The following is a 24238-nucleotide window of genomic DNA, read 5'->3' on the forward strand; positions in this document are numbered from 1 at the left end:
AATGTGTCATGTGACTGCAGTTGCTTCACATCCAGGTCGGAACACCTTCTCAACACAAACCAACCGCACCAGAGTTCCTTTGGAACCGGACCGAGACCACCTCTTCAAGAAGGTCTTGGTCCAGTTGTTTCGGTGTGTTCACACCTGCCCAAATGAACCGCATTGAGGGGGCAAACCAACCTGAGTTTGATTGAACCGAACCAAACAGGGCAGGTGTGAAAGCACCCCAAGATGCCAAAATATTTCACATATATGTTTGTTTTATATAAATGAAAAATATAATTTTGTTCTCACATGCTGCCGACCTACGTGTAGCTAATTTTTACCCCTGAATTTATATACATACATATTTTTACCCGTTACACAGCTTTTGACTCACATCACTTTGACACATGTGATAATGACACTATGAAGTTCAGCCAGTAAGGCAAGTAAGGACAAATAACACGAGGACGATCATAGAGGGACTTCAGTTTGCCTTTTTCAAAAGTGGCTGTAACCCAATAGTCACAAGATGGTTGTAATATTATGCACTTAACCACCAGTGTGTGTGTGTGTGTGTGTGTGTGTGTGTGTGTGTGTGTGTGTGTGTGTGTGTGTGCATGCTATAAATGTAAGTCACTGCATTTCCAGGCAGCAGATGGATATTTGCCCATCTAGTAGTCCTGCAAACTGGAGGCACGTCTGATTCACACACAGTGATTTACTGCTCTCTCCTCCTCTAATGGACATTTACAGGAAGCAGCTGCAGAGTGCGCGGCCTTACACACACACACACACACACATGCATGAGATCTCTCCATCCCAGGCAGGCACACACACACACACACACACACTCATGCAGAACACACAGGGTGTAGTCTGCTGCCTGAGAGTTTTGGAGACCAACAGTGAGAACACAGTGAAGTGTATAAACTCCCATATTCCCTCATCTACTCTGTCTGTCTATAACTCTCTCCCACTCATCCTCTCCCTCCATAAGTGACGGCTATACATCATGCTTCTCTGTGGGGATTCATCTCTTGTATTTAGTCTGACTTTATGAAAGCAATAAAAAAAACTACGGCCCTGAATGAGGTCGTTGTGTTGTATGAGGTCCAGTGCTATCAGCAGCCACGTCACAGTCGAGGTTAGTCATTCAGTATATGATGCATGTATTTTTCTGTGGTGCTAGCCATGGATGTAACTCTGCTAGCTAGCAACTTCTGCAGGGAGTGCTTTCAGCCATTAGCTAATATTACTCTTTTCATATCGCACCATTGTAAAATACATGCGTCATATATGGCACTGCTGTCAACACAAGTATGTAACATTTTGGTTAGGGAATAGTAGAGGTGGTGTTTCTCACATTTAAGTTAGGTCAGAGATGATTTAGAAACCAGAGGGTCTGGTAAATTAGAAATCGGAGTAGAGTATCTTTGGTCAAGTTACCTTTTGTTCCTCTGACATCTTCTTATCTGATGTTTCTGCCGGCAAAAATGAACTGCTGGTGCTGAAAGTGACCAATCAAAGGAGCGGAGACTTCACTCCACTTTGTGCATCGCGCTACTTTTGACATTGTGCAAGTGTTGAGCGGGTAGGGAGGCTCGAGTGCGTGCTCATCACACCGTTGTGCGTGCAGAGCTGATATGCTCCCTCACGAGGATACTACTGTGTGTGCGCACGGGTTTTGAGACTAATTAAATGACATACTTCTCAAAATAAATTTATGTATTCAGAGGAAATGTCAAGGATTTCATGCAGTGGCCTCGTTGCTCTATCGCTCCTCCTACATACATAACCTACCTCTGATACCCCCTCTGTCTGCTTCTCCCTGGAGTCACTGTTTCATTTTCCCAAAAATATGAGAATATTTCTTCAGGGAGTGCAGTTAGTTACAGTGTGGGCTCCATGTTTACTCCAACAGCTTGTCAGGGGCGGGGCTTAGTGAAAGATCAATTGCTAGAAGTTTTACAAAGTAAAACAGACATGATATATGTGTAATGTATTTGCCTGCTATAACAGTATTAAGACTAGCCTGGCAAAATGCGAATGGGTCTGGACATGGAGTGTACATTTCCTCTATTCCCGAGGGGCGGTATCAACGGCTGTCACTCAGAGTGCCCCTTCACGCAATTGGAAAGACGGAAAACCAATCAGAGTAAACGAAACGTGTGACGGAGCGAAATAGAATATGAGCTCGCGAGATTAAGATGGTTTCACCAGGCTATATTAAGAGACCCTTAGTTACACTTCAGGAGCTTGGAACTAACAAACACAACCTCTGCCTATAAATCCAGTTAGTGCAACATCAGGCCTGTATTACATTATTCAAGCAGCAACAAACAGTGACAGCTGTGCATCATGAGTGATTCATGTCTCTGAGAATGATGCTGGACTGCAAGACTGCAAGCCTCATTTTCAGATACATGTTGCACAGATTCCTCCTTCCTCAGTTCTACACCTTTAATCTCTCCCACACAGCGAGGGTGGAAAGAGGGAAGAGATGTATCAGGGCCACAAATGTGCCACAGGGGGGTCATTTAATACTGTAGGTGAAAATGGAAAATGTATCACCACTTCCTCAGTCTATCTCCCGGAAAGAGCTTGCATTGTAATGTTTAGCAGTGTTTTGTGTCTGACCTGCTCCATTATTTCTCTCTGCAGATGGGAGGTGACAGCGTGGACCGGCTGCTCTGCGTCCTGCGGCGTCGGCATACAGACCAGGAGTGTGTTTTGCATGCGTCTGTTGTCCGTTGACCAGCAGGATATTCTGACTGTTTCAGAGGACGAGTGCAGGGAATTCAAACCTGCCATCCTGCAGCCCTGCAACCAGGTGGACTGTCCTCCAGCCTGGGAGACCGAACCCTGGCAGCAGGTATGGACTTTGTTTGTGTGCAATAAAATCTGATTGCACCTCTCCATTCCTGCAACTATCTTCCTCTGCTTCCTCCTTCCAGTGCTCCCAGTCCTGTGGTGGGGGCGTCCAGGTGCGGAAGGTCTACTGTAAGCAGCTCCTGTCCACAGGGGCCTACAGGAGGCTGGGGGACAGGTCCTGCTGGGGGGCCAAACCTGCCACAAACAGAGGCTGCAGCACCACTGACTGTCTGCCCTACCTGGCAGGAGGAGACTGGGGAAAGGTGAGCACCAGCAAGTGGAGGAATGACAGAAATGATGGAGGCTGCAAGCTTGAATGGAAGCTGCTTTTTTTAAATATAATATTTCTACAGAAACATTTCTAATTGAAACTCAGGCCCCATCAAGTCTTCATTTATAAAAGCAAAATCAGTTATTTTCAGTGGAATCACAGTTAAGTGTGGCCGTTCTTGTGAGAGGTACATGCACAAAAGTTTTCCGTGACTTCGGGGAATTTTGGTATGCAAATATGCAGCATTAACCAAAAGTAAAACGTTTCAGCGGCGCTGACGTTTGAGGCAAAGGAGAGCCAGAAAAACCCAAGCTGTGTTGCACCATCCGCATTTAAATAATCCTGCTCAGCCAGAGTATAAACTGCTCCACTAGAGAGGCATGGTTTGCATGCAGTTATGAGGCGATGGGAGAAATACACCTCTTGAATAAACAGTGTCAACTTATAGAGACATGAAATGCAACTGGAATTTCCGGCCATTCTGGATGGTTATGTCACTGTCATCTATACGAATAACAGTGTGTTTATGTGTATGTAAATCACTGGTTTCCAACCAGGGGGTCCCGACCCTCACTAGGGGTCGCCCACTTCACAGGAGGCTGCGAGGGCTTCTTGATATTGAGTGGTGAACTTTTGGGAAAAAAAAAATAGTATGCCTGTGTCTCAGTATTTAATTCATGCCTGTAAAACTAAATGAAATGGTTATTTTTAAAGTTTAGATTATTATTCAAGATAGAAATTTAAAATCTCTTGGAATAAGGGTACAGTGAAGACCAGAACACAAGCTGTATTCACAGAGCCACCACTCTTCGCTTAGCAGCCTCATCCTGTGTTAGAAAAGTACACAGTTAAAACAACCAAAGAGCTAACGGCACAGTTTTACTCAAAGGTGATAAAAGGGGGTCCTTAAGGAAAAAGGCTGGGAACCACTGATGTACGTTATACTGTATGTATGTGTTGAATTTGAGCCTAGTTTCTTCACATTAGTTTCAGACAACTCTGCATGGCTCAGTTCATGTCCAGCTGCAACATTAATTGTAACCAGAATCATTCCCTTACCTTTACCAGGCTTGACATGTACAAAAACATTGTCTTGTCTACTATCAATAAAGATAAAGATGCTGAATTAGGTCTTACTTAAACATTCCTGTTCTTATCGATTGTGTTCTGTTTCACTCTGTAGTGCTCGGTGTCCTGTGGTTTGGGGATCCAGCGCAGAGAGCAAGTGTGTCGCCAGCTGACAGCCATGGGCCACCAGGAGACGCTGGCCAGGGAGCTGTGTTCAGGGTTGTCCTCCCCACCACTCGTGCGGACCTGTCGCATGATGGCCTGTCCCAGTAAGAACACACAGTCATACTCACACTCATATTGCCACACCTTTATGTTTTATATGTTCACATCTGAAAAACAGGACAGAAGGTGGGTTTTGTTGCACTTATTGCAGGATTTGGTCTGTTTTATTCACTCTGGCAAAGTTTCTGCTCTGAAGTTACACTAGCTGTTTTTACACAGAGATCGACACAAAGTCCCGTCTTTACGCCACTTTTATATTTTTACACAGAACCAAATGATGGCGGCATCATACCGCTACAGTATGTGATTTTAGACAGATGCTGGCATCCTGGTAGGAAAAGAGGGGCGTGATGTGTGACACAATAGTGTCGGCCTCTAGTGTGCGATGATGTGAGCTTTGTGACATGGTGCGTTATCCTGCTGGAAGTAGCCATCAGAAGATGGGTACACTGTGGTCATAAAGGGATGGACACGCTCAGCAACAATACTCAGGTAGGCTGTGGTGTTTAAACCATGCTCAGTTGGTACTAAGAAAATCTCCCCCACACCATTACACCACCAGCAGCAGCCTGAAGCGTTGATACAAGGCAGGATGGATCCATGCTTCCATCTGAATGTGGTTTTTCCAATCTTCTATTGTCCAGTTTTGGTGAGAAAACCCGTGTGAATTGTAGCCTCAGTTTCCTGTTGTTAGCTGACAGGAGTGGCACCTGGTGTGGTCTTCTGCTGCTGTAGCCCATCTGCTTCAAGGTTGGACAAGGTGTTGTTGCTTCAGAGATGCTCTTCTGCACACCTTGGTTGGAACCAGTGCTTATTTGACTTCCTGTTGCCTTTCTATCATCTTGAACCAGTCTGGCCATTCTCCTCTGACCTCTGGCATCAACAAGGCATTTTGGCTCACTGGATATTTGCTCTTTTTGGGACCATCCTCTGTAAACCCTAGAGATGGTTGTGCTGAAAATCCCAGTAAATACTCAGACCAGCCCATCTGGCACCAACAGCCATGCCACGTTCAAAGTCACTTCAATCACCTTTCTTCATCATTCTGATGCTCCGTTTGAACTTCAGCAGCTCGTCTTCACCATGTCTACATGACTAAAAGAATTTTGTTGCTGCCACGTGATTGGCTGATTAGCTATTTGCGTTAACAACCGGTTGAACAGGTGTACCTATTAAAGTGGCCGGTGAGTGTACACAGAACAATGAGATGAAATAAAGGCGCAAAATGAACAGGCAGTGTAAAAGTGGTTACTCTGTATACGGGTTGGTGGGAGAGCTCAGAGCTCTTGTGCACAGACAGGCACCAAAACAAAGAGAGAAGAGGAAAAATAAAGAGCCAAAGATGCAACCATGAACATAAATTACATTCAAACTATGTTTTCAGATCTGCTTATATCCTTCCCACACTCGGAAAAAACAACCTTAAAAGTCTCCATTCAGAACCAGGCTTACTTCAGACTGAAGAAGCTGCGTCCTTATGTGTTAAGACGTGGTAATAAGTGAATGCCTGATTTTTGATGCTACCCTATCATTTTCGATACTCAGTCCCAGATTAAACTGAAGCAGACAAAGCTGTTAGCTGTTCTGTCTGATTTAAACTTCATAAGAAGAGCTTTAGCTGCGACAGGCCGGATTACAGTCTGGTTAAACATTCTCATAAACGCCTTGTTGGTATACGGTTGGAAAGTGATTACCCATGGGGCTGTGAGCAATGTATACACTCCGCAGCCCTCGGCAGGGTCTCACTTTATCAAGCTATCAACAGATCCCGTTCTCTCTTTGAACATTTGAAGGAAAAACATTTCTTTGAAAACCCGGCCAGGCTTATCTTCACTCTTCATGCTAACACAGTGTGCGGTACAGTACGTATGCAGCCGACTGGGAAGTGTGTGAAGTCCCAACATGTGGGAAAGACATCTGAAAGTCATGCGTCGAGTTCAACAGCTGTTCAGTGTTGATGAGTTCACATAAAAGCTGTGGCCACAGTGTGGGAGGAAATGCAGAGATGCCGCTATCTGCACATTCATATTCACTGTGTGCATGTAAAGGAATGAACTCGAACGTTCAGAGAGACACTGTTTCAGATTCTGTCTGTCTTACTCACCTCAGCTGGGACACAGGCTGTAAAACACACAGTTGAACACCAGCTGCTGCTCCCTGCTCTTTGACCATTTGTTAATTGGGACTGAGGTCAGGGCTTTGTCATTGGGAGAGTTAAGATGCCATTAAGCTTCATCAGAAGTGTGTGCCTTTAAACCTCGAAGGTCCAGTGTGGAGGATTCATTGGAATATATTGGTGGAAATGGAATATAATATTTATAATTGTTTTATTTAGCATATAATCACCTGAAACTAAGAACTGTTGTGTTTTTGTTAACTTAGAATGAGATGTTTAAATCGACGTACCGAGCTGGAATGGACAAACCAGGCAGCTCACGGTGGAAAGGTCCCACAGCAAAGTTTTACATTCTCATAAAGCGTCGTTGTAAGGTCAACTATAAGCTTACAGAAGAGCGTCAGTGCTGCACATTCTTGCAGAATATGTTCCCTCATTTGGTTTTTAATGACGATGGTGGAGGGTGCTCTCTGTCACATCACTACAAAGTCTCCCATTTGGTTCAGAAGTGGTGACCAGTGTTAATATTCACAGCTATTTTAGATTTAGTCTCAGTCTTGAGACAAAAATGCTCATTAGTTTTAGTCAAATTTTAGTCATTTTATCCTTCATAGTTTTACTCTAGTTTTAGTCGACAAAAACTCAGTTTTGCAATTGACGTTAATCTACATACGGCATGTGAGCATGGATCAACCACTGAATGTTATATTTAAGTACTGAACAGAGCCCACTATGCAACAATTCAGACTCGGAGACAAGAAGTCACAAGATAACAAAAATGTAATGGATTGTTCCAAGTAAAAATATCACCAAACAAAACTCTACAAAAATAAAGGGGTAGAGAGTGGACAGGCAGAGAAGTCAGGGTTTTTTTCCCCAAACACATAATCCTCAGAGTCTCAGGGACAGACACAAAGCAGGGCAAGGCTGGCTTACGACCGGAGATGAGACCTGAAGCACAGGAGACAGCAGTCAGGGAAAAAGAGACGACAAAAAGCCAAAAACAGGCAGCAAAAGCATTCACAGGGGTTCTTCAGAGTCTGAGTGGTTACCACTATGGGAAACGGACGATTTGACGAATACTGGAAATTGAAGTGGAGTCTTTATAGTGAGCAGGCAGATGAGTTCTTTAAAGGCTGATTGACAGCAGGTGTGCAGTGGAGGCAGAGAAGGCAGGGACGAACAGGAGAGGGAGAGTGGCCAGCCACGCCCTGCAGCAAGGGAGAGACCAACACAGACAGGGGAGAGAGACGGACAAGAAACACTAGGGAGAGGGGAAAACACAAGAAACATGAGGGAAGAGGTTAGAGACTGCCAATACCCAACACTGAATGGGCCTAAGGGGTACAGGTCCAGGGGCCCAAAGTGAAGCCAGTAGAAGTATGTCAGATTGATTTGATTTCACACCCTCTTCAGGAGAATCTTTTCCAAATGCAAGTGGTGCATCACATCCTTCAGGAGGGCAGAATGGTTATGAGCCTGTGTTTGCTTCCAGTTTAATAATATCAATCTACGTGCTAGTTGGGTCACAAATAATATCAGATTATGTTGGGAGCTGGTTAACACCACATCAGAACCTTTAATACCAAAGAGTGTGGTCAGTGGATCTGGATCCACAGGTCCTACAACAGTCGCACGCTGGACTAATATTTGGATGCATTTTACAGAGCTTATTTTTGATAAGTGAAGTCTATGCAATATTTTAGATTGCAAAAGTCAATGTCTAGCACAAACTGAGGAAGAATGTACCAGTAATTGGGCTTTTGTCCATGACTCTTCTGATATAGCACCCCCCAAATATTATATATAAAAATTACTTTTACCAAACTACTTTGAATAATCTAGAGAGGTGGTACAATCAGATGTGAGCCACATTTTTTAACAGATTTGAAAGTTCTGGGTTCATTTATAAACACTGTGTACACACAAACCAGGCCTGAAAGAGGAGTATGCCACCTCCCAATTTTTGATACACACATATTTAGTATGGAACCTACGCATTGTTTTATGAATGAGACCCCTGAAAACTACTAACTACTAAAGCATTTCTTGTGCCATGTGTATCATCGACATATGAATATGATATTCACGTCTGTAAACATCCTCCTGGTTGTTGAATGTTCATTCAGACTGTGGTCTGAAGTTGCACGACCAAGTCCTGAGTTGTTATAAATACTCTGGTCCCCCTCATCATAGCTTGCTTTTGCTGAGACCTCAAATCCAAGACAGGAAAGGAAAATACTGACAAATGCTGTTTACTGCCCGGCCTCAGACCTGTGATAAGATGTGACACACCAAATCCCCCCCTCACTCCACCACTGCATGCTCTGTACACTTTCCAAATCCACTTGGCTCTGCTCTTGTAAATGCTGCTCACTTCAATACTTGTCCACAGTCTCGCCATGCTTCACCCCCTTAACCTCATATCAATGCAATTCTTCAGGTGAGAGTGGGTAAAAGTAACAATACAAGAAAGCAGTGTGTCCACTTCACTGACACTCTGATGGATCCCAAAGCCAGTGGTCAGCAGGCCCATCCATCCACTAATAATTACTATGGCCTTGAACTTCTCTCCCATTTTTCAAGCCATGCTTTAACTAAGCAACTTCTGCTCCCCAGATGTTATCTCACAATATTTTATTTGACTTAATGATGTCAAATCTATTTGGCTACTGCCCTTTAGCCCAGGAGTTCCAGGGGAGGGAGATGTTTGCATTTTCTCATCGTCTACATATGACCATCAATCAGTTTAATTTACAATCACCAGTGCTCACACTGACCCAAACTGCTTCCACCGGTCAGGATTTATTCTGTGTTCAGCTGACGAGTGTAACAGTGCACAAACAAAGGTGTCACACTGATGGGCCTTCGTCTGTCTCCACACTCTGTGGAATTCACTTAAGTTATATATGGTACAGCGTATGTTGTATTAAACACAGAGGGCCTCCTTACTTACATAAAATGTACATCACTTTACAAGAGGTCAGATAAATGATAGCACATTTGTGCCCAGGGGTTCTCGGGAAGACCTCTGAAAGAACTTCTGTACAATCATGATCATTTTTTTTTATTTGTGAACAAATCTGTATGTGCAAATGCCACAGAAAATGACTGATAGAAACATTTACATTTTTGCTTACACAGTATACCCCTCTTTGTTCCTCCCCATGGCTGCATCCCTATTTAAAGCACCCCCAGCTGTCAATTCAGGGGTCTGCCACGGACTGTCCCAAAATATGTCTTCACCCTTCACCTGTCAGGTATATAAGAATATACAGGTCAGTGTAGTGTGAGGCTTTTGTCTGACTGAATGGATACTGCAGACTCTGAAGCCAAATTATCTGTCAAATTGGGGTTACTTCGGGAGAGCCGCAAAGTAAGTACAGGTAAATTCTGAAACCTCCCACGTCACTGTTTACGTGACACACTGAGCTACACGTTTTGTTACTTGCTCACGCCCCCTATTGCCACGAAAAAGGTGCATTCTGTATAAACAAAAGTAGGTAGGCGGCATTTTGCTGCACTCCCCGATTTTGTTTTTATACTGCCAATGCTGAAAAAAGACTGATTGGGCTTTCCTGCAAATTTGCACAACTCCTATCTAAAAAAGGTTAGTGTCTCTACAAAAAACAACCACTTTTCATACTGTTATCCTGGCAGGAAAATCAGCCATGTCTCAGTAAAAAACAGCAGCTTTTCATACCACCATCCCGACAGGAGAAGCATTGATTTCCCTGCCAAGATAGCAACATAAAAAACAGCTGCTTTTCCTGCCACTATCCTGGCAAACACTTTTCATGCCAATATGCTGGCAGGAAAATGCAGGGCTGTCTCAGCAAAAACAGCAACTTTTCATGCCACTATCCCAACAGTAAAAGCAGCGATGTTTCGGGGGAAAAAAAAGCCACTTTTTGTGACGCTATCCTGGCAGGGAAAGCAGAGATGTCTCTGTTAAAAACAACCACTTTTCATGCCAAAATCTTTGCACAAAAAGCAGCAATGTCTTGGCAAAAAACACCAGTTTTTCGTGCCACTATCCCGGCAGGAAAAGCAGAGATGTCTCTGCTAAAAACAGCTGCTTTTTGTGACAAAAAATCAGCAGGAAAAACAGCGAAGGGTCGCTACGAAACCTAAAGCTGGTGCCTAAAAAGTTGCTTAAAAGTCGGTTTGTTGTATGTTGTTCTTGGACAGTAATCTGCAGCTTGACAGGCGTCTTGCCTAAGTGTCACACCACCCACTATTCCCTCCACCTTCGGATGACATAATCAGCTCATTTATTTTGTCACTTTAGAACGTTGATATGATACATATGAAACATGCAAATATAACGTATTTTTAAACCTCTGAAAGCCAAATTTACTGCAGCTTTTTCCTGTTTCTCAGGTGCCAAAGTGACACATTCTGCCTCAAACACACTGTATTCATCAACACTAGGCTAGAGTCACAGTATGCATGTCATTTAGGAGAACATTTGTAAGTTGCGCCTCTCTATTTATTGCAGGTTGTGCAATTTTCTACTCAGTTTTACGGGTGAAGTTAACCACCTCTGAAGAGCAGACGTAAAGATAGTGTGAATGTATTTTACAGGAGCCAGAATCAAGGTTGTGGTTGTATAAAATAGCAGTCGAGAGCTGCACTGTATCAGCAAGTAGCAAACTAATAAATAAACTAATACAAATATGGGCCTTTATACAACTAGAGCCAATTCTTAGAAAATAGAAAATGGAGCAATAATTAATGAATATTGATGTGTTTATTTTGTAATAGCAAACAAACCCTGGTCTGGACAGAGTGTTTGTGTTCATAAATTTTAATTTGAACTTGGCCTTCACTGAACTGTAAAAAGCACTACAGGCTGCATGTTTCTTTTATGGAATACTTTCTTCTGCATTTATCTCCGTATTAACATCAACATCATCCCCATCTCCTCCTGCTCCACTGGACCTGCTGTTTCAGTCATCACTATCAGTTCAAGTCAGGACAACCTCAAATCAGCAGTTATGATATTCAGAACCTTTTCAGAACTTTAATGAGGAGTTCAGTTTTGTAAGTTAACCTCTTCAGCTCTGCCGACCACAGACCAGTACCAGTGGAGATCCCAAAGTTTTCAGAGTCAGTGTCAGACGGTTTTAAAAGACATGTTTAAAGAAAAATACATTATTCATTGGTTTGAGTGTGAAGTGTTGAAGTCCAGATACACCAGGCCAACAATGAAGAAGTAGTGGTGAAGAAGGCAGACTGCTGCATCACCTCAGGTTGCCTGTGTCACAGTCAAAAAGTTGCACTTGAACACAGGCAAAGACTACAGCTGACGGCCAACCAGCACCAAGTGCTGCGTCTGCGTGAGAGGAAATAACTCTCCACACCAGCAGATGGCAGTCGTCTGTATTCATCATTCAAAAAGGGGAAAGGGAAGACTGACAGATTTAAGACTCTGTTTAGCTGGGGAGCACATTATCAATGCAACACAATGTTGAAAGAATAAATGATATTTACCATGCATCAGTGAACAATAACAAACAATTACAAAACATGTCTGCTAAAGAATATAACAAGCTTATTTTGATCCCACGCACATGTGACTTGAGTCGGTTGTTTACTTTCCTCACTTTAATTTTTCTTCTTGTGCGCTGAGCTGAACTGTTAGTGATTTCGGGTATCAACGGGCTGATCCCACGACCCGCCCCTGGATAAGCGGATCGAAATGGATGGACTCTCACTAAAATTAGTGTTGTTTCTTCATATATGGATTAAAGAAAGTATATATATTGTCTTATTTAGTGATACTTAGAGGTATTTTTAATTTTGCTCTTTTTCTTCTCTCTCTAAAAAACAGATTCACGCACTGACTTGAAAAAATATCTGCATTAAAAACAGCTTCTCGTCTCTCCTCTTCTCTGGTATTTTCTACAACAGAGCACAAGAAAGAGATGAGACCCAAAAACACCCAGGAGAAGAACCAGGTCAGGCAGACAGTGAGACGTCCACCGAAGGCCAGAGGCTATGAAGAAGGGGTTAAACAGTGTCCAGCGCTCCTGGGTGTGCACCAAATCTACATCCAGACACGCAAAGAGAAACGCCTCCACCTGACCGTCGGCGGCCACGCCTACCTCCTCCCCAACACCTCCCTGGTCATAAAATGTCCTGTCAGAAGGTTCCCCAAAGCCTACATCCGTTGGTTCAAAGACAGACGCCCCCTCCCCAGCTCTACACGCCTGGCCGTCACCAAATCCGGCTCTCTGAAGATCCACTTTCTGGAGGCAGAGGACATCGGGGTGTACAAGTGTGTCGCTGGACCCGCCTCGGACATCTTCACCCTCCAGCTGATAGGCAGTGACAGAGGGTCAAGTGGCAGAGCGTCGACTGCCAGCCCCAGTCCCAGCTGGGAGGAGATGCTGCCTAGTTGCCACTGGCACTATTCAGTCCTTCAGCCGTTCCAGCCAAGAGTTAGTGTGTCTCTGCTTCCCCCTGGTGTCCAGGAGGCCTCGCTGCAGCCGCGGGTGGAGGAGAGACTGATTAACATCACCCTGCAGGCTGACAGAAGAGAGATCCAACAGGAGCAGGCCTCAGAGCTCATCTCCTCGCTGCTGACCCACATGTCTGCTGCACAGCTCTGGACCAGGACCACAGAGGGAGGAGGACAAGCTAAAGGTAATTATAACCCCGGCTGCCTCTGCTGTGCAGTGTGTGTTTGACTTTGACGCTGTTGTTAAAAAAATTACCTGAGATGCTCTTCTTCTCTGTGAGACTCTTTCCTCCACCACCTTGTGATGTTAATCGATGTTTATGTCATCACTTGCATATTTTGAAATGTTCTGATAGAAACAGCATGTTGTGAACGGCCTGTTGATGGACGTCTCATTTAAGTCATTTATAATGATAATAACACATTTTATTTATATAGCACTCACCGAAACCAGAGGTCCAAAAGGGCATTACAAAGAAAACATGCAAATCCAAATTCCTATAAGCACACAGTGCAAGAGAAGGAAACCCTGAAGCCATGAATAAACACATAAATGCCCACATGCTGAAAAAAATTACCTGAATTAAAAAAAAATACTTAAAAAAGCCTTTTGATGAACATTTGATAGAAAAAATAAAACTTTTTAGATGTGAATCAAAAGAGGTGGTTAGCACTGTAGCTTCACAGCAAGAGGGCTCCTGGTTCGAACTCAGGGAGTTTGCATGTTCTCCCTGTGTCAGCGTGGGTTTCCTCCAGGTGCTCCAGCTTCCTCCCACAGTCCAAAGACATGCAGGTTAACTGGTGACTCTAAATTGTCCGTAGGTGTGAATGTGAGTGTGAATGGTTGTCTGTCTCTATGTGTCAGCCCTGTGATAGTCTGGTGACCTGTCCAGGGTGAACCCTGCCTCTCACACAGTGTCAGCTGGGATAGGCTCCAGCCCTCCGCGACCCTTAACAAGATAAGTGGTTACAGAAAATAAATAAATTATAGAATGAATAATAATCATAATAATCATACATTTCAGAATATAATGGAGACAATGGAGGTGAATGTAACTCGATATTGTGGATTTCCTGGACCACTGTTTTTTGTATCAAGATGCCACACAGTGTAGCAGGGCTGTAATCACCTCCTTAACGTTGCGGGGAGACCCTTTTCAATGTACACCTTCTGCAGCCTAACCCTCTGGGGGTATCCCCCCCATACAACTGACCATTTGAAAGCAATTCGACACTACTGAAATGAAAAAAAGTCCACGTTAAAATCTGTGCAAAAATCTTTATATTTAGAACGTTTGTAAAATTATTATTATAAAGATTTCACACTGATTTGACTTAGCGGAGGCTAATGATGGGGGTGCAACTTGATACTTTATGAATACTGTGGGGTACTAGTCCCCTCTAAAGTTTAATGTGTTTACACTCAGGCCATTGCCACTCACAAAAAAAGACAAAAAAAAAATAATGCTGTTCTCAAATTGTCGTCCTTTTTTAACATTTCTTTGTAGTCAGATTAAGCCTTGTTTAGGTTACGGCCAAAAAACATGAGACATGCGCAAGCAGTTGGGACAAATTTTCCTTGAGGGCTTTCTATCAGAAAGGGATCTTTTTGTTACGGATAGGAAAAAAGTTCTGTCAGAAAGGACTGTCTTGGAGAAAGCCTACAAGAAAAACTTCGGCATGACTTGTGTGCAGCAGCATGTCCACAGTGTGACTATCACTAATCAGCTGAAGCTGCTACACTGACCCCAGAAGCCGAGCTGGTGGGCACCACACTGCTTAACACTATTTTTACGCGGCCATCCGCATCACTCCAACAGGTACAAACTACATAACTGTGTAAAAAACGACAAATACAATCTGTTTAAAAGTTGAAAACCTCACTGTCTAGTTTATATAGTCTGTGCTTCTAAACCCTGCATAAACCAACTGCATTATCACTTGACAAAACTCAACACACACAGTGAAGGTGGCGGCGAACACACACTACAAAGAAGGACCCTGTGACGCAGGTGAAAACCCTGCTCTGCCTCTGTGGCTCATCACTTCCCTGCCCTCTGTATTTCAGCCGTTAGTCTCTTCATCCCAGCTGTTCCACTTGCAGTGTAACAAACCCGAAACTTGTTCAAACCCACCGAATTTATTTTTGGCTCTAGTTGAGATTCCAAAGTTTATAAAGAAACCAAATATTGTCAGGGGGAGGTTGGGGAGATGTGTGTTTCTGTGTACGTCCACTGAGAGCAATGAAGAAACTCCAGTCAGATTTCTTGAGTGTGTACACATACCTGGATGATGTAGAATATTTTCCTGTCTTGGAATGATGCAACTATATGTATAAAAAACAAAAAGAGAAGAACATGGAGTTCTGGATTTGTACATTTCACTCAAACATCACGAAGCTTCACTGAACAGGTGAAACCAGGTGATATTAAAAATAAATGATACTGTCAGACAGAGAGGAATAAAACAATTCAAAAAACCTCGAAGCTGCTAAACCCACGATTTTTATATTGGATCAGATGACTGTGATGTCAGAGATGTTGCTCATAGTGGTGAACACACAACTCTGGTGTTCTACTGGGTCTAAAACTCTTGTATCTTATGTTTGTGTCTGATTTGCCCACAGACAGACTGCCCAACTGGTCAGAGCGCTCTTCACTGGAGACAGCTGGGAGCAGACCAGTGATCATCAGACAGCAGCCGAACCTTCCACTGACCTTCCAGAAGAACATCAACATCAGCATTGGACAGAGCACCCTCCTCACCAACACCACCCGGTCACTGACCATACTCTGTCCTGCAGAGGGCGTCCCACCTCCCAAAATCAGCTGGACCAAAGATGGAGCGCCGCTGCAGCAAACTGACAGGTAACATGCTGAGACTGCTGCTGACAACCAGCCAAACAAGCGTTTTACAAAGTTCTATTGCCTTGCAAATTTTATCGAGGCATTTTGATCATGTTATTATATGCCAAATAATGCAGCAGAAATACTGAATTCTGTCTTGCAGAAATAATCCAGATCAATACAAAACATGACTTGGATTCATCTGCTCATGTTTTTGTCCATCTCTGGGTCAGGATGAGTGTCTGCCACAGACAGGTTTTTAAATTCTACTGGCAATGGTGCATCGATGACGTGCCAAGTCAAATAGTTTTTAATTCTTTGCTGAAAATGATAAAACACCTGATGTAAAGTCTGTGCACTGTACTTCTCTCTGTAGAGTATTTGAAGCCATGTTGTTCAGTGTCCCAATAAGCAGATTAAAATGAATAGCAAAATAGTTTATTTATTTAAATAGAGGCTGAATAAACCTTTTTTTAACCAGAAAAAAAGGCTTCTGCTGCCACAACTCCACAAGGTTTCCCTCTTTGCTGGAATCCCACACATTTCTTTTAGTGTGTTTTGCCTCCATGGCGAGCTGCTATCCATCTGTTGGGATTTAGCTCCAGTGCATCACTTCATGCTGCATTTGCTTTGGTTGGTTTGATAGACGTAGGTCATGGTAGCAGTCACACAGTGAGATGGTTGACGTAGGACCACCGTTTGAGAGCCATGACCAGAGATATCACCACGTTTCTTTCACATTGGTCAGCTTTTGTTTGGGACAGCCCAAAATCACACAGTGTATACCGGGCTTACTGTAGCTGTAACTACTATACAGGGAGTTTTGAGTATTTGGTGTTTATATGTCTGTCTGTCTGTGCCGATGTTGTCACAGCTCCAGCATCACAACAGTGTAAGATGAAGTCACAAAACTTTACAGGTGTGCAGTGGGGATCAAAAAGAAGGCTGAGTGATGGGTGTAGTCTGAGCAAGGGCACTGGAAACACGAAAAAGGTCATTGGTTTCTCACTTCATGCCCCTGGCTCACATTCATTTTAAGTTGTGGATCACAAAATCCCAGCAGGAGTGATCACATCGCAGGATGGTCTCTAGTTTTTTTTTTCTCTCTTATCAAATATGTTTTTTGATATAAGAGTTTATATGGTAACGCTTCACTTGAAGGTATCTACATAAGGGTGACATGACACTGTCATAACTATGACATGACACTGTCAAGAACTTGTCATAACATTATGAACATGTCATAAACGTTTATGACTGCTGTCATTAAGTGTCATTCGTTTTTTGTTATGACAAGTTGACATTGTTTGGGTTGTCTTGATTATGACAACTTGACATTATTTAAAGTGACATTACCAGAAGATGTCTTTGTCATGACAAGTTGACATTAAATTTGTTTGGGATGTCCTTTTAATGACAACTTGACATTCAGCATGACATTACCAGAAGATGTCTTTGTCATAACAATAATAATCATTATGTCAACTTGTCATAAACACAAAAAGAGGTGCATTTCTTGTTAATGTCAAGTTGTTATGACAAAGAAGACCCAAACAATGTCAACTTGTCATTACAAAAACTGAATGACATTTAATGACAGCAGTCATAAACGTTCATAACATGTACATAATGTTCATGACAGGCTCATGACCATGTCATGTCATAGTTATGACAGTGTCATGTCACTCTTATGTAGATACCTTCAAGTAAATGTTACCATTTATATTAACCAGGTCCTTGGTCCTGTGGCTCCAGACATCACATTTGCAGGCAGCTACACAGTTGTAGTGTCTCTATTACCCTGCTCCAAGTTCTTAGACCACTTTATCTGCAATGCATCTCAGTTTTGGCTCACTGTCAGTCACTGGAATTGGATTTCCCCAAGTGTGTCTATGTAGCGCTGATTAAACACGATGACATCACCAAAACTGTCCAGTGAGTGAGTTACCTGCCAATGACCTAATGTTGACTCCTCTCAGTTTGTTTGTAACGAGTCTATTATGAACACAAATTGGACCAGAACACCAGAAGGAGACAATCTGTTTATTCCTTGGATCAAACCAAACGAACTGAACTACAGTACGTGTATAAAAGCAGCTCCCTGCTGTGCCTGGAGAGTCTGTGTACAGAGAAACTCTTCAAAATATGTTTTCACTGCAGGTACTTTAAGTCCTACTTTGAATCAGTGTGATCGCAGAGGATCTCCAGTGAATCAGACACAGATTTAATTAAAGGTGAATATTGGTTATCAGTGTATCAACAAAGCAGTTTATTGGTCCAACTGTAGCAGACAGTTTCAGACTGGTTGCTCTGCTGGTTCCTCGAGGCAGGCTGAGCAAGACACAGCAAAGTAGGGAAGTACTGTGAGTCACTTATACTGCATGAAGTGTACACATATCAGGTTTTATATTATTATGTATAGTCTCCAACATCGCAGCTTATTAATATTTGAAATGAGGGGCACATGGGGTGAGCGGGCGGATTTCAACAGTGTATCGGTGTCATCGGTTTTGCTTCCTTAAATTGGTCCAGGATTGTTGAGACAAGCTGATGCTCCATATTCCTGAATTGTGATGCACATTTTGAACAGCTAGCCTGCGGATGCAGTGTTTGGCATTTCCAGTGGCACACTAGTGAACTGTGCTATTGAATTTCTGTCTCATTGAGCAGCTCTGGTCCTATGAATATTGATGACCTTTTGAAGAAAAATATTGAATGTGAGAAGGAAGCAGACCACACACTTTGCAATTTTGGGAACTTGCACTCTTTGTCGAATAAAATCCACATCCCGTGCTTTGAAAAAAAAAATGTATTTGCTCAAGTCTCAGGTTTGAAATGCAGATTGAGGTTTGAGAGCTGCCACTCACTGCTACTTTCTCATGTGTGGGAGCAGGCAGCTGCATATGGAAGCCATCACCACTACGCTCAAGGCCCTGTCAATCACACCATGACTGACTGCTGTGGAGAGCGTGCTTTTCTGCATACCTTACACAACATGCCCTGTTCTGGATTTCTCCAGTCTTCCCACTTAACGGGCACTGACAGTCTCTGGAGTGTGCACTGTTTCAAACCTGCTGAACTGGGCCATGTATGGTGATAGGTTTGCTGTTCTGGCTCCAAGATTCACTTTAACCATCTGGCTTTTTCTTAATCATTTCGTCTGATTCCCATGTTATCTGCTCTGTTTGTGCACTTTCAACACGTCCACTTGGACTCAGCAATGAACTGATTAGAATTTGTTGGTACAACACTTCTATTTCTCTCCCAGTTTCAAAGTGGGAACAGGAGCTCTCCATCACTCCCAACTCAGACTTCTGGCACCAAATCTGCAAAAATAACTGCAAAAACTAAATCACCGTAAAAACAATCCTCCTAAACTGGAAAACAAGAAATCAACTGAACATAACCCACTGGAAGAACGTATTAATAGATCATAAGTTAATCACAACATACCCCGTTTCAACAAAATCTGGTCCTCATTTATCAACAAATTGACCACTATAGATGCCTGACTCCTTTTTCACAGCACCACACAACCCATAGCATCTTTGGTACATGAAACTACACTGATTCTGTTATTTCGAACATAAATAGATAATACATAATACCAAACATAACTACTCTATATATGCACACACACACACACACACACACACAATCTCCTTACATGCATACATCTCATTCTGCCATGAATATAATTTTGTCCTGTTCCCTTCCTCCCTCTTTTATATTCGATGTTTACTGTTGTTTTGTTTGCTTTGTGTTTGTTTTGTCTGTTTGTTTGTTTGCTTGCCTGTATATCTGATTTGTCTGTTTGTCTGTCTGATTTGTTGGTAACTGTGACCTCATAAATCTTTTTTTTTTTTAGCCAGCGCGCAGTGTATTTCTGGGGATGTTTGAGTCCCCAGATTTAGCAGAGTGCTCTACTCCACTCCTTTGTTTCATGCGGCTCTCCAGTACAGGCAGCTGCAGACCCAGACCCAGGGTGAATCTGAGTGAGACAGAGGCAGCTGCCTGGCTCTCACTACACTACTTATTCAAGTAACACTGGCGGTCCCGGAGAGTGAGTGACCTGACATGGTGCGTTGGTATATTCAGTCTGATGCTCTACACTAAAATGAGAGTCCTGTTGGTGGAAGAAACACAGCGTTAAATTTCTACATGAATTAACAAATGGTCCAGTTTGTGTCAGAGTGCGCTCTCACACGGAACAAATCACTCACATCTTCGTCCTCCATTGTCTAAAACCAGCCAACAGGACTTGTTAGCTAGCGCTAGCTAATGTCTGTGGAGAATTGTTTTGCTTCCAGCTAAGCCCCGCCCACCAAAGAAGGTCATAGTAACAGTAAAAGGGTCTATATGTCTATTCATATACAGAAAAAATGTGTTGCACCAGTCAATAACGAGTTTGAATAAGAAGTGTAACCTTACACTTTATTCAGTTGTAGGTCTTGTTTCGGAAATCTAAAAAATCCAATGTCATTTTATTTTGTCATTTTTATTTGTAAGTACTCATAGTCGTCTAAAATTATCATTTTCATCTGAGAAAAATTATATTTATTTATTATTATTCATTATATGTCTGGAGACTCAGAGACCAACCAGTTCTCTTGTGCTTGAATAACGCTATAACACTGTTCAGAAATATGCACTGGAAGCAGGATATAGATTGAAACAATGAATGTACCAAAGCAAAATTTTGAAACCGGGCCCCTCTACAAGACAGGGCCACATCATTAGGCCATAAAGGTGGGCTGGCCTTATTACTTATTATTGTATGTGTTATTCAAAACACCAAAAATCTACTGATGCACAGTGACCCTGAGACTGTTGACCCCAGAGCCCCGGGGTTCTGGGGCTCTGGGGCCTCGGCTGTCTGCTGTGCTCAGTTGGTGATCCATCTTTGAGCAGACGTATAAAGAACTGTGAGTGAAGGGTTTTTTGGAGTCTCTAAATTTATTTCTTTTCACTATTGATGGAGCTAGCCTCTGTTTTCGGTGTAATCCCGTCCTGGATGATCTGCTCTGGATGCACTGAGATGAAACTGATGCCAATCTAACAGACACTTTTCCCAAAATGTCAGACTGCTCTTTTAATCTGACAACAAGAGAGAGAATCTTAGTGGAGGAAAGACAGACACAAATTCAAAGCCAGAGTGAGACTTGATTGACATTTCCAGGACCTGTGGGCTGTGGAGTTTAACACAGTGTTCTACATTTGCCCTTCACTTAGTTTTATCAAAGCAGTGAGGCTGTGGAGTGAAGTGAGAGTGATAACGGCTGAAGCTCTGCTGAGGTTGACCTTTTAAAATAACTTCTATCAGATTTACTGGGGGCTGTCCTGTCTGTTCATTCAAGGGGGAAAAGTTCACATTAATTAATATTTTGGAGAGAAAGCAGAGCAGAGAACGATTAATTTTTGTTTTCATAATCATTTACTAACAATAGTGTTGATATGAATGCAGGACTAATGGTGATGGAGTCTGTGTGGTTGGATGGAGTCTGATGAAATACATTTACTCACCACTTGCTAGTCACTCTGTCTTTCTGTCTGTCTACAGCCCTGTAAAATGTGAACAGATGTATTGACATTAATCTAATTTGGAGTCCTCATTGAAAATAAATTTCAGAGTCTTTTAACCGAGCCACTCTGTTTTCACTTTTCCTTTCAGAAAGTAGTGTAAGCAACATTTTTGGTCTGAATGTATTTGTAGGGAAAAAACAACCTGTCTTGCCTGTGTGTCTGCAGGGTATCCTGGGATATCTCCGGAGGACTCCACATCCTTCAGCCCCGAGCGTTCGACAGAGGCCAGTACACGTGCACAGCTGCCAACACACATGGCTCAGACTCTGAGTCATCTGTGCTGCTGGTGGCAGGTGGGTCCTTTGTTTTAGATACACTTGTCCAAGTCTAGGTTTCATGTTACACACATCTTCCTAATTGGGATTTCATATTTCTGTCACCGTAATACATTTAGATAAGTTTAAAATAAAACCTGTTTACCTGACATTACACACGTATTTGTAAAGCACATTGTGTGCTCACCTATTTGCTCTGATAACTTAAGATCCAGATGTTATGGAGGTTTTTTTTATCGGGAGCCTTCAGAGGTCTCTTCCTCTCCAAAACAAACAGACCTGGTAATTTAAACCGGTAAAAACACTAAACAAAGCAGCTTCACGTTAAAAAAATCAGTGTTTTTCTGACACTAATCACAAAGGTGCTGAAAACTAGCGTGGCCAACGCAAAACCCAAATGTCCCTATCTAGAGCCTGTGTTTGGTTTGTCCATTCTGAGCAACAGTAGAAAGATGCCAATATATCCCCCTAAATCCTACACACTGTACCTTTAAAAGTTCCTTTAATTAAAGAACACATCATTATACGTATTTCTTCCACTGATTTCAAACCTGTGCCCAGGTATCTTCTGTATTGTATAACCAGGATTAGCATCAGTAACTTTCTAAAATTCATGCATGAGTAAGATTATGCACAAAAGGCAACAGCACTGTGAAAGAGATGAAATGTTTTAAATTCATTTCTTTCTTTATGTGTGACACTTCAGAGCCGCCTGCCATCACTGTGTCATGGAGGAATGTCTCTGATCATGGGGTGGTGTTGGGCCACAGCTTGAGGGCCAAGGTTGGGGGACGAGTCAGTGTTCGCCCAGGCGCCAACCTCACTCTGGACTGCCCCGTCACTGGTAGGTCACCATATGTCATAATAATTATTCCTTTAAAGGGCCAGTTCACCCAAATTAAAAAAGCGCATCATGGACTTGAGTGGACTGCGATTATTTAGTGATCCTATAATGTGCTTCTCATTCACTCACGCTGATGCAAGGTATTGGCACTGGGAGCATTCTGTGGCTCAGTATCTTGCCAGGGATCGAACCGCTCCACCTCCTGAGCCAGCAATGAAAGCAGGTGTAGTGGTATCTCTTATATTATCAGAAAGATGAGGAGGTTTTATTGTGTTTTACTACGGAGCTGGCTGAGTTCAGTTGCTGCTGCTCTCTTTTGTAGCCACGGGGAGTGAGGGGGGAGGACAGAATGTGATTTGAGGCTCCATCCAATGTTAGCCATGTAATCATGAACTTAAATGAGCTGAAACAGGGCTCATGATTAGCAGAAAGCTAAATTATTAGCAACATTTTCAATCCATCTCTGAGACACTTCATCAATATTCATTCATTTCCGTAACTGCTTATCCTCTTGAGGGCCGCAGGGGCTGTCCCAGCTGGGTTCACCCTGGACAGGTCACCAGACTATCACAGGGCTGACACATAGAGACAGACAACCATTCACACTCACATTCACACCTACGGACAATTTAGAGTCACCAGTTAACCTGCTTGTCTTTGGACTGTGGGAGGAAGCTGGAGCACCTGGAGGAAACCCGCACGAGGAGAACATGCAAACTCAGAAGCACAGAAGGAACCAGAAACCTGGAACACTCTTGCTGTGAGGCGACAGTGCTGACTACTAATCCACCGTGCCGCCCGCCACATTTTATTTACTTTATTGTTAGATTCTATATTAAACTCTCTTTCTCATAAGTCTGTCTTCCTTTTTTGGGTTGCTTTCCAGTGTCTGCAGTTGTTGTCAATGCTGGAATAGCTTCTAATAGATTCTCCCTCATTGAAACAGGCTTCTGCCGAAGGAACGTGCACGCACATCTGCATTTTTAGAACAGCCAATACAAACGCCCTTTCTTTGAAATGACTTTTGATCAGCCAGAGTCAGAGTTATTGATCAAAGGTCAAGATAGTGCAAACTCCCAAATATCAAACAGCCTTTGTTTAGTGTCCCATTCAATAACCGAGCACTGCAGAAATCTTGGTGTCATTTTCAGTAAAACCTAAGCTTAAACAAACACGTCAAATCAATGGTTTAATCCTGCATCCGCCGTCTCAGGAACACTTCAAGGATTAGACCATTTCTTTCCACCAAAAACTCTGGAAACCGTTATCTACACCTTCATAACTTCTCGATTAGTATTTCCTTGCTATCTGGCATCTGTTTAAAAAGAAACCCTCTTCCACCTTCAGCTCATTCATCATTTTTGACTCGGGCTAGGAAACATGACCACATTTCCCCAGTCCTTCCCTTCCTTACACTGGCTACCTATTGCTTTGAGAATAGACTTTAAGGTATTATTGATTACTTACAAAGCCCTATGAAGCCTTGCTCCAAGTTATTTATCTGATCTGTCATTGCCCTATGTCCCACCTCGCACCCTGAGATCCTCGGATGCGCCGCTCCTTGTCATTCCAAGGTCTAGATTAATTCGCAGAGGTGATGGAGCCTTTGCAGTCAGAGTTCCTTGACTTTGGAATGACCTGCCTGAGAAGGTCAGAGCTGCAAACTCATCTCATCTTTTAAATCACTT

The 24238-nt window shown here is 42.9% G+C and overlaps 1 protein-coding gene and 1 long non-coding RNA gene across 2 annotated transcripts in view; one reads left to right on the plus strand and one right to left on the minus strand.

Moving 5' to 3' along the window:
* Nucleotides 1-24238, plus strand: part of adamtsl3 (ADAMTS-like 3) — a 315217-nt gene that overhangs the window by 275330 nt on the left and 15649 nt on the right. Inside the window, exons 18-24 of the mRNA XM_049561501.1 lie at nucleotides 2647-2857; nucleotides 2940-3119; nucleotides 4311-4464; nucleotides 12453-13187; nucleotides 15629-15869; nucleotides 21597-21724; nucleotides 22413-22550. Of these exons, the coding sequence (XP_049417458.1) occupies nucleotides 2647-2857; nucleotides 2940-3119; nucleotides 4311-4464; nucleotides 12453-13187; nucleotides 15629-15869; nucleotides 21597-21724; nucleotides 22413-22550 (1787 nt within the window). The remainder of the gene's footprint in view (nucleotides 1-2646; nucleotides 2858-2939; nucleotides 3120-4310; nucleotides 4465-12452; nucleotides 13188-15628; nucleotides 15870-21596; nucleotides 21725-22412; nucleotides 22551-24238) is intronic.
* Nucleotides 4823-24238, minus strand: part of LOC125879973 (uncharacterized) — a 119020-nt gene continuing 99604 nt past the window's right edge. The window contains exon 3 of the long non-coding RNA XR_007447995.1: nucleotides 4823-5291. This is a non-coding gene — a long non-coding RNA (uncharacterized LOC125879973). The remainder of the gene's footprint in view (nucleotides 5292-24238) is intronic.

The sequence above is a fragment of the Epinephelus fuscoguttatus genome, linkage group LG2 (assembly GCF_011397635.1).
Source record: "Epinephelus fuscoguttatus linkage group LG2, E.fuscoguttatus.final_Chr_v1".
NCBI lineage: Eukaryota > Metazoa > Chordata > Actinopteri > Perciformes > Serranidae > Epinephelus > Epinephelus fuscoguttatus.